This window comes from Fundulus heteroclitus, chromosome 4, assembly GCF_011125445.2.
Source record: "Fundulus heteroclitus isolate FHET01 chromosome 4, MU-UCD_Fhet_4.1, whole genome shotgun sequence".
Classification (NCBI taxonomy): Eukaryota; Metazoa; Chordata; class Actinopteri; order Cyprinodontiformes; family Fundulidae; genus Fundulus; species Fundulus heteroclitus.
The window spans coordinates 6,296,987-6,308,022 of NC_046364.1; the positions used below are offsets into that span (position 1 = coordinate 6,296,987).

At 38.7% G+C, this 11,036-nt stretch overlaps 1 protein-coding gene across 1 annotated transcript in view; it reads left to right on the top strand.

Annotated features, from left to right (window-relative positions):
• prmt3 (protein arginine methyltransferase 3) overlaps positions 1–11,036 on the top strand; it is an 80,791-nt gene that overhangs the window by 37,330 nt on the left and 32,425 nt on the right. Inside the window, exons 12-13 of the mRNA XM_012870786.3 lie at positions 6,179–6,366; positions 10,914–11,000. Of these exons, the coding sequence (XP_012726240.2) occupies positions 6,179–6,366; positions 10,914–11,000 (275 nt within the window). The remainder of the gene's footprint in view (positions 1–6,178; positions 6,367–10,913; positions 11,001–11,036) is intronic.

Sequence of the window (11,036 nt, forward strand, 5' to 3'; positions counted from 1 at the left end):
TAATTAGGAATTTTAAAAGATGAGCATTTGGAGGCTCCTCACGAAAACTAATAGTAACATTGAGCTGGCAATTTTTAATGCTGCTAACTTCATACATGAGTAATTTGTATCCAAGAAACATTGTTTATTGCCTGTGCTTGTGCTAAAGTTGAGATTTCTATATTTTGTATTTGTTCATGACCTAGGCAGTTTCTGTGTAAATCTACAAGGCACGTAGTATATTGCAGAGAAGGTGCTGTACTAAAACAATGGCAAATTCATTAAGCCATTGTGCTGTGTAGGATTTATCGAGTTCTATTCCGAGGCGTATTTTTAGATTTTAAGTGTTTGTGCACATGGCTGTGCTGAGTTATTAGTCCAGCCCTGCAGCGTTGCTGCTATATGTGTGTTTAAGCTACATTAGAGCAGAGTTACAGCAGCCCTCCCATTTTCCCCACTACATTAACTTCCCCTTCATCCTTAAATGTGTCCCCACATTCCTGGCACAGTACAGCGTCCAGGGAAAAGAGATCTGTTTTGTACCATGCTGCCCTCACACACTTTCTTTTTCCTCTTTTACACAGACGACCAATAGGGTGGGATGTTGGAGGGGGGCAACGAGAGCAAGACTACAGGGTGGGGGTGGGGGGGTGAAGGGGAGTGGGGTGCTTGACAAACGGGCTGTGAGCACCGAATCGAGAAGGACGCAGATGTCAAAGCCATGAATCTATTGACGCCTGCATAGTCTACCCTTCCTCGTTTTTCGTCTTTCTGCACAGCTCTTAATCACTCAGTTTCTTTCCTTGGCGATCTTGGAGACAGACCTGCTCTTATTCTGCCCACTCAGCACTTCTTCCTTCATCCGATTCACATAATTACACACTCAGATCTGTAGTCAGAAATACAGAAACAAACTGATACATCTTCTGTTTCCATGTGTACATGAATACATCAGGTAGTAGATACTCTCATGCATGCTTCAACCAATAAGGGAAGCCATACGTTTCCCATCACTGAGCTTTCACCATCCTTTCACTCTTTTTAGTGAAGTTATTCAGTCTTTCATCTCCTGTTCAGCTCCTGTACCACACTGTCACGCGGAGACACAGGATGCTTTTGATTGTAGCTCTATAAGTTTATGAGCAGCTAAATAGAAAGTCCGGTATTTTTCAGTTTCCTAAGAAAGAAGAGCCGTTATTGGGCCTTTTTCACGAGGCGGGAGTGGTTTACAGTCCAGGAGAGGTCAGAGGAACCATGGATCCCCAGGAGCTTTATGCTGTCCACACGCTCCACCGCCTTCCCATCTATGCCAAGAGGAGCGTGCTCAGTCACCCTGAACCTCCTGTAGTGCACTATGATCTCTTAGGTCTTGCTGGTGTTTAGAATGAGTTAATTTCTAGAGCACAACTCTGTCAGATTGTGGACCTCCTTTCTTTAGAGGGTCTCATCATTGTTGGATATGAGAGCCATCACAGTGGTGTCATCTGCAAACTTCATATGTTTGTGGGGTGAATAGCAGTGCAGATGTGTGCAAAGAGGGCTGGGCTGAGGATGCATCCCTGTGGCATGCCACTGTTGAGGATCTGAGGGCGCAGATGTGCGTTTTCCTATCCTTACCTTGTCTGTTGGTGAGGAAGTCACTGATCCAGGGGCAGAGCGAATAATCCCAGTTTGTGGATCTTCAGGCCCAGCATGTATGTGTGCATGATGTTGAAGGCTGAGCCAAAGTCCATGAATAGCATCCTAGGTGTTGGGATGCTGCAGATGAGTCACGGATGTGTGAAGTGCCAATGAGACGGCTTCCTCTGTAGAACAACTCTCCCTGTAGGTGAACTGCAGGCTGTCTAACTCTCGACTCTAGCTTTAACGACCAGATATTCCAGATCTGGAGAGCAGATGGTGAGAGTTATGGATGCCAAACCTCCGCCTTTGCTTTTTCTCTGCAGCTGTAGTCCTGTTGGTTCTAAACAAAGAGTTGCCTGCTAGCTCCACCGCAGCTTCTGGTATGTTGTTGTCCAGCCAGGTCTGTGATGGTCGCTACACAGCTCTCCTTACCTCAGGCTATTCTCAGTCGGATCTCAACCATTTTTGACGAGCGATCTGACGTTTGCCATAAGAAGATGTTCATGTTAGGCTGTTCACATATAACTCAGAATAAAAAATAAAATATTCTGCTTGTTTTATATTTTTAAGTCTTTAAAAGCTGTCAGAAAGTTTCAAATAAGATAGGCATTAAGACAATGCTTCTTTCAAAGTTCTGCAGTGTTGGTGGAGATTGTAGTAACTTCAGGGTCCCACTGAAATTCATAATCAAGGCAAGTTTATTTATAAAGCACTTTTTAGTACTGAGATGATAAAAACATTACAGATGAAAGAAAAACATTACAGTGACAAACAGAAAATGCACATTGCAGTGGAATAGTAATAGTAAAAAACGAAAAAAGAAAAAAGGAATAGTAACAGTAGGTTAAGATATAAGACAAGTTGGGACTTTAAAGTTCAACAGTAACATTTAAAAGCAGCTCTAAACATATAGGTTTTTAACCTTCATTTAAAATAACTAAATGCTGCTGCTCAGTGTTTGGTTCTGGTTCTGGGTATGCAGAGTAGATTTGAGCCAGAAGACCTGAGTGGTCTGGAGGGTTGATGCACTGATAACAAGTCTGTGATCTATTTAGGTGCTAAGCCATTCAGGGATTTATAAACTAACAGAAGTATTTTAAAGTCTATTCTCTGAGATACAGGGAGCCAGTGTAAGGACTTCAGAACTGGGGTGATGTGCTCCACTTTCTTAGTCTTAGTTAGGACACAGGCAGCAGCATTCTGGATCAGCTGCAGAAATCCCCCTTTCTGAATCCATCAATGCTCCTTTATTCTTGGACAACACATTTTTGTTGCTAAATAGATGCCGATTATGGATCAGAAACAGATCCCAAATGTAATAATATAAAAAAAATTGGATAAAAATATATACAAAAAATCTAGGATCTAGGTTTCCCAGAGATTTTCATTTTCATTTATCTCTTTAAAACGAAAATCTTGAAATTATATTTTCATTCCTACTAGAAGTAGGAATGAAGAAAGGCAGATAGCCTTCAAAATATAGTCATGTATACACAATAGAGACAGAAGTTTTAAAAAGAGACTGGTAGATGGATAAACAAGAGAAAGGTTAAGAGAGACAGAAGCAGGCTGCTCATATAAAGTTGTATTTTGTGATTATTAGTGGAAAGCTAAGTGGAAGAAAAATCTTTTCAGCCACTCAAAAAAGAGGCAGCACTCTATTTATGTAATTCAATTAATATATTATTTATTTATTTACTTGGAAAGTTAGGTCATACACTATTCTTTATCCCATAATGACAATCCCAAGTTGGCATTGAACACAGTTTTCTCTGATGCAGACACAAAATGTCTGTACTTTGTCTGTATGTATTTTTTGTGAGAACAAAAAAGCCCCTTATGCTTTAACAGTTAACCTATACTGCTGAGAATTATGATCAACGCCCACTTTGGGATTTAGGATTTTATACCCACGATGTAGTTTATGCACACATATTTAAATAATTTAATGTGTCATGATACATAATAGTAGTGATCGTGTATTCTGTTCTGACTTGTTGTTAAACTAATTTGTCTTTTGATGCATTCTTACTACTTCTAAGTTGGTTTAGTTTTGACTTATTATCGTAAATGTAGCCAAATCCTTAGTGTAGGCCGTAGGCTTCAGTCTTGGCTAATGTTACTTCACAGCAGGAATATATTTGGCTTCGAGCATCCTGTATCTAATTGCCAAGGATATTATCTATTCAAGTAAAGTCTCTTCACAACAGATCTGACTATTCAGATGTGAAATCCAATGACCAAACATTAAAGTTTGCATTTAATGTTCATTTTAGGTTATAAATTATTCATTCAGTAATTTACAATATAAGCCCTTGAAGATACAGCTTTGAAAAACAAAAACAATAAAACCCTGTTCTGAAATAATATTAAAGCATTGACTTTGTGTTGTTTAAGGGCTAAAGCCTGTTTTTTTATTTGTTTTTTTTTTTTGTCAGTAAGCAAATATATAAAATCTAAAGCCTGTGTCCAAAAAATTAATTTTCTTAGACTTTTGTGCTGCATGATAGTAGTGATTAATTTGTAGAGTTGTAGGATTAGACAAGTCTTAGCAAACTGCATGAAATCTAAAACAGCACCTGGCCTCAGTCTGCTATTCTACAATAAACCAGTAATATAATCTGCCAGTTGTTGATTCGTTAATCTATTTTTGGCTTGCATTTCTTGGAAGAGTTACTTTCAGTTGCAATTCACAACATGTCTGCTGATGTTTTGTGTAAAGGTGCAGCCATTAATCATGCCTTTTGTTTGTATCCCCCTTTTTTCTTTAGGAATAATTTTGTTTTGCTGCCAAATTAAATCTAAAAGCAGAGTAATGCTATTATTGATTTTGTAAAGGTTTATTAGCACACTCACCCTGCAGCCTTAAGAAGACAAAGAAAAGAAAGTTGGTTGCATTTTTTGTGTCTGGTTTAGAAATAACTTTGGAACCATTCTAGTTTTTAATTTGCTACAAATCTGTAGTGTTTTATGCCAAGCATAGAATAAAAGCTAAAAAGAATGGAATTCTGATAATTTTGTATATGTTTTGCAACATCACACAACAATGATAATTTTAAATACTTTCTTTAGAAAAGTCAGGCAGGTTTAAGGAAGGAGTGGATATGGTTGCAGAGACCAAATTAGATGCTGACACTTTACAGTATAATTCTTTTTTTTTTTTTTTTTTTTTTTTTTTTACAAAGAAGACATGGTTTGATTGTAAAGTAAGCATGTTATTGATCTGGGTACTTTGACTGTAACTGTGCATCAAACTGACAGCCTGGGAGAAGAAACTGCTTCTGTGGTGGCTGGTTTTTAACACAATTCAATTCTATTTTATTTATATACCGCCAATCCACAACACATCAAGGCACTTTACAAAGTCAAATTCAATCAAATCCTCCAGATTGGTCAGAAAGTTTCCTCTCTAAGGAAACCCAGCAGGTTGCATCAAGTCTCTCCAAGCAGCATTCACTCCTCCTGAAAGAGCGTAGAGCCACAGTGGACAGTTGTCTGCATTGCTGATGGCTTTGCAGCAATCCCTCATACTGAGCATGCATGAAGCGACAGTGGAGAGGAAAACTCCCCTTTAACAGGGAGGAGAACCTCCAGCAGAACCAGAACCAGGCTCAGTGTGAACACTCATCTGCCTCACTCATCTGCCTCTTCAAAATTTGGTTATGAATCTTTTTTTTAATTATTCAATAACTGCTCTGTGTACTTTTTGGTTGTCCAAATATTTCATTTACATGTATTTTCATATAAAATTACCCTGCAGCTGTTGTAGATTTGTTTCTGCTGTGATTGACAACATATCTCTACTAAGTTACTAATGTGCTCCAATCAGTTGTAAAAGAAAAAAGGTAATTCATCTTGGAAGGTTGTGACTTAGCGATATTGTTCCTCCGACACCTAAATAATGCAACACCATGTATCTGTTATAAAACGGGAGGAGGTCATGTAGCTTCAGTTCCATGTACATCGTAGTCAGAGGGAGAGTCCTGCAGCTTCATTTTTGTGAAGAAGTAATGTGTAACTGTTGTTGTGACTCAACTCTAGCCGTTTATTATATGCAATATAAAGTGTGAAAAATTAAAGTAGGACAAAATGGTCATCAGGCCATATTTTGTACACGTGTGATGGATACGGTCATTACGGTACATTCAGAAAATTGATGTAAAAGTCCACACCCCCAGTATGCTCGACCGTTCTGTGATTGAATTTGCAGAATGGTTTATTAGTCATTAAATTTGTTGATATATATAAAAAAAAATCTCATCACTGAAAAGACGTTTGAGACCAGAACCTTCCACTCATTCCTCTAGTTATGATTAATGATCTTTTGTTTGTAGTAAAATAAATATTTTATAGGATTTCCTCGTTGCTGTCTAGACACAAAAGTTAAACTCTTTAAAATATTTGATTATAATGCATTGCCTTCTGACTTGGGCTTTTTTTTATGTCGGCGCAAAAAGTTGACCTCAAATGAATCATTAGATTTTACTGTATTTCTCAGCTAATATTTTCTAGGGAAATAAAGGGAAAAAAAGCTTCCTCCTTTCTGTAAAAGTGTGACATTTCTTTCTCTTTTCAGTGTATCCAGACCTTTGTAACATCAGCCTGGCAGCTGTGGGAGATGCACAGAAGCACCGAGATCGCATTGCATTCTGGGATGATGTCTATGGCTTCAATATGGCATGCATGAAGAAGGCTGTGGTGCCTGAGGCTGTGGTGGAAGTAATGAATGCAGAGACACTCATCTCTGAACCTACAGTCATACAGGTAAACATCCAGCAAATCCAAGATTCAGAGCCCCTTCACTATGCTCCCAGCAACTAATGGTCAGGAATTATTCAGGAATACCCTTTAGTGTGCAGGCAAATATGCTGCTGTGCTATTAGTGCTCACATAGAAGGATTCTCTATTTTGTGCTAATCATGGTTTTTCACCGCACAATCTGAGGTCAGCAGCACTTTCGGACAGTGATCCTGCTAAGTATGCTGGGTATCACAAAATTCCCCTTAACTAGTCATGGTTCAGTATGCAGCTACACACTAGAAAATAAATTCTTAATGGCGAAGCTGCGTCATTCCACCACCGGTGGAGTGACCAAGGATTTCTTTGAAATTTAAAGTGGCAAATGCAAGCAAACATTGAGTTTGGTTTAGGTTTGTTTGTTAGTTTTTTTTATCATAGCAAGGCCCTAATCCTGTGTGAAGAGGACAGTATGTTAATAAATTTACTTGGATTGTATGGTTTCAAATACAAATGAGCTTCAAATAGTGATTTAAATAAAAGAAATTTGAATGGTTTTGACTATTCATATAAGGAGCACTTAAAATCCTTAAATCTCCTCAAAAATTGATGGTGCGCCTTATATATGATTAAAGTTGTTTACGTATTGATTTTATGTGGTACAATGCGCTCAAAAATCAGTTAAACGTGTAAGTACGACTTTTGTAAGCAACAAAAAATGCTCCACTCAATGGATATTCGGAGCATTATGGTACACGTCTCTACCTGATAGGACCCTTGAGCTGTCTACCAGACTGCCTGACTATAATGTCTAGACTAGAAGTGCATTCATGTAAAGGCCCCCACATACTCAGGCGTAGTTCACTCCGAACTAGCAACAATAAAACTAGTAAGTTAATTAAATATAAAAGTAACATTTATTTTGGTCTTATGTTAGAAACAGAGCAGTGTAGTCCAACTCCTCTGTCCTCCCGACAGACGGATAGAGAGCTGTGGACGTGAAGGGGTGGAGTGATATTACACACTTGGGAAGAATATTTAGTGTGCCTTATGGTCTGAAAAATACGTTAAGTTTAGGAGACAATTACTTTTTCACATGGGGTTAGGTTGTTTTCAGCTTTCTTCCCTGTAGTAAGTAAAATCATCATTTGAGAACTGCCTTTTGTAGTTCTTAGGATATGCTTTTCTGATCATATAAGCAGTTTGATTATGTGAACCGTTTAGGTATGAACAAAGCAGAGACCCCCCCCCCCCCTTCTTACAGAGGAAACCCGTAAGAGGGGGAAGTTTTAAGATAAAATAGTTGGATATGTTTTCAAGATATTCTGATAGTATCAACCAAAACCCACTGCTGTGCCAGATAGCATTTCAGTTTACTCTCATCCTTAAGGTTATTTAAAAGAGAATTCAAAATTTTATCAGACAAATACAGACAAGCAATTATGCATGTCCCCTGTGGGTTTTGCAGACACATAAAAATTGCGTTTGTAAGATTACAGCTGTTAGATACGGGAAATGAGAACCGGAGTCAGCTGTGAACTGGGAGATGGGGCCATGAAGTTTACAGAAGTGTTTGTAGTGGTGCTGTAGAACTGCGTGATGGATCTGACTAATCCTTGTTTAAGTCCCTCCTAGGAAAACTTCATTGCTCTCGGCAGACTTCAAATAGAGGGGTTTTCACAAAGCGATTGCACACATTTCTCTGAGCTAACACCCACACCAACAAACCCAGGGAATCGGTGTCACATGTAAGAACGAAGAATTTCCAGGGAAGGTTTTTGCTCTCGGCTCTTCATACGGCGGTGGGGCTGCGTTCCTTTGCCAGTTAGCGCCTTTGATAAGTGTTGCGTCCTCCACCCATCAGGGCGCGTGATGAATGAGGGGAGAACTTTGATGTAATGGAATTTGAATCCTCTAATCGATAGCTTCTCCCCTCAAGTGACAAATAGTCACCCCCTCTGCCCAAATTACAAGGACTCTCATCTATTGCCTCCCGTTGATACGATCCAATAGCATTCCATTAGAGCTGGCTGCTATTCCGTAAAATTGAGAGCAGTTTTGTGGAATTATAAATTCCCGCTGAAGAAATGGGTGTTTTTTTTTTTTTTCCTCCAGTAAAAACGGATTGAAATGTTTAACTTCAGAAATGCTCACTTGCTGTTTTTAGGCCCCTGTTTGTGTTTTTTGTAGAAATCCCCTGTGCTGTGTTGGGTTTGCTCAAAATAGTCTCCTATAAATTGATGCAATCTGCTGGGTTTCCTTTGATAGGAAACTTTTTGACCAAGCTGTCTGGGTGATATGATTGAATTTGACTTTGTAAAGTGCCTTGAGATGACATGTGTTGTAAATTGATGCTATATAAATAAGATTGAATTGAAATTGAATTATAAACGAGTTGATACATACTGTTTTTTTTTTTTTACAGCAAACAACCCTTTTGTCTCCAGCAGGGTGATATAGCTTAAAAATAAAATCTCAGATTTACTTTATTTTATTACCGATTGATCAATATACCTCAGTATCATGTTGAATAATATTTTTAAGGAACAAGTTTTAGTTTGAAATTATTTAGTATAGAAAATTTGAAATAGAATATGTTTTGGAATAAACCTACAAAACTGTCTTGAGTACAAGAAAACTGTTGATTTAAGTACACAGTTAACGATATCAAGGACCTTGGTTTCCAATGTAAGCGAAACATTTACTTTCATCAGAGAACATAACTGTGGACCCCTCAGCAGCAGTCTAATCCTTTTTATCTTTAGGCCAGACGTGACGTTTCTGACGCCGTCTCTTTTACCCCGTTTACACTACGCTTTTTTAACCGAGCCGAGACCATTCCGAGATCGGTAACCGAGATAACTCTGGAGTGTAAATGGTCAGCAGACTGAACTGAACCGAGCTAGACATAACCAGACTGCGCTAAATCCAGACCAGTTCCAGGTGTGGTCTTGGCCTGTTTTTTTCCTGTCCCGGTTTTCTGATAACGAAGAGCGCATGAGTAGACCGCGTCATCCCCTTACATTCAGCTGACTGTCCGCGGTTTTTCCGACGTGTCTGGCTGCACGTCCCGATTCACACTCCATTCAGACAAATTTCCGACATTCATAAAAATACTAGCTTCCTTACCATGCCACACAGTTTCCAGTGATGATTCTGCTTAGCAGTGTGATGAACCTCAGCGTCTGTCGTTGTTTCCTGCGTCTGTAAATCCTTATTAGACGTCTTATCCACGTCTCAAAAGCTGACTCTGTCCAACCATGACTTCCTGAAAGTTACGGCTCTGCCATTTTGATTTGCTTTGTCCCGCCTTCAATCCCAGAGAGCAGCAGTACCACAGATCGTCACTAGGAGGCGAGGAGCAACCAAGGAACCGGGATAGTGTGGTGTGTAAACAGTCGTCAGAATGAGGCTCAGCTTGATTAACTGATCCAAGCTCGGACTGGTCTCGGCTCGGATCGGTTTAACAAGGATAGTGTAAATGGGGCTTTTGTCAACAGTGGCTTGACACCAGGAATGCGACAGCTGAAATCATGTCTTGTAGACGTCTGTCTGGTGGTTCCTGAAGCTCTGATCCAGCTGCAGTCCACTCTTTGGGAATCTCCCCCACATTTCTGAATGGGTTTTGTTTCACAATCCTCTTCAGGGTGCGGCCATCCCTGTTGCTTGGACACTTTTTGTCTACCACATCATTTCCTTTCCTTCTCCTCTCTATTAATGTGCTTGGACACAGAGCTCTGTGAACAGCCAGCCTCTTCAGCAATGACCTTTTGTGTCTTGTTCTCCTTGTGCAAGGTGTCAATGGTTTTTTGGACAACTGTCCAGTCAGCAATCTTCTCCATGATTGTGTCGCCTACAGAACTAGACTGAGAGACCATTTAAAGGCCTTTGCAGGTGTTTTCAGTTAATTAGCAGATTAGAGTGTGGCACCAGGTGTCTTCAATATTGGACCTTTTCACAATATTCTGATCTTCTGAGATACTGAATTTGGGGTTTTCATTAGATGTCAGTTATAAATATCAAAATTAAAAGAAATAAACACTTGAAATATATCGGTCTGTGTGCAATAAATGAATATAATATACAAGTCTCACTTTTTAAATGGCTTTACTGAAAAAAATCTCTGACCAGCACCTGTACATTCACTTTCTCTATTTAATAGTGCTTTGATGTATCCATTTTATTTATTTTTTACTTTGTCTTGTATTGCAAATAAGAAAAACCTCTTCAATTAGACATTTTAAATGTGCTCTTAAGACCCACCTCATTTGTTTGGCTTTTGAAGGGTTTGAGGTGTTAATCAATTTTCTTTTCTTTTTTTTTGTCAGTATTTTATTTATTTTCCTACTTTTTTTAGATCATTTAATTTCTACTTTTAATTATCATTTTATTTGCGCTAAATTTTAATATTTGTATTTATTTGAAAACTTTCCTTTTGTTCAGCACTTTGGTCAGTGTCTGCTGTTTCTAAAGTGCCTTATAAATAAACAAGTTGTCTTGTATTGTTAAAGCTGCTGTTTTATTAATTTAACTGATAAATTTGTTGTTGTCATCTCTTTTTCTTATTTGAACAGACATTGGACTGTAACAAAGTGTGCCTGTCAGAGCTGGAGTTTACTACAGATTTCCTCCTGAAGATAACAAAAACCACTGACTGTACGGTAAGAATTACAAACACATAAACTCATCTTAAAAGT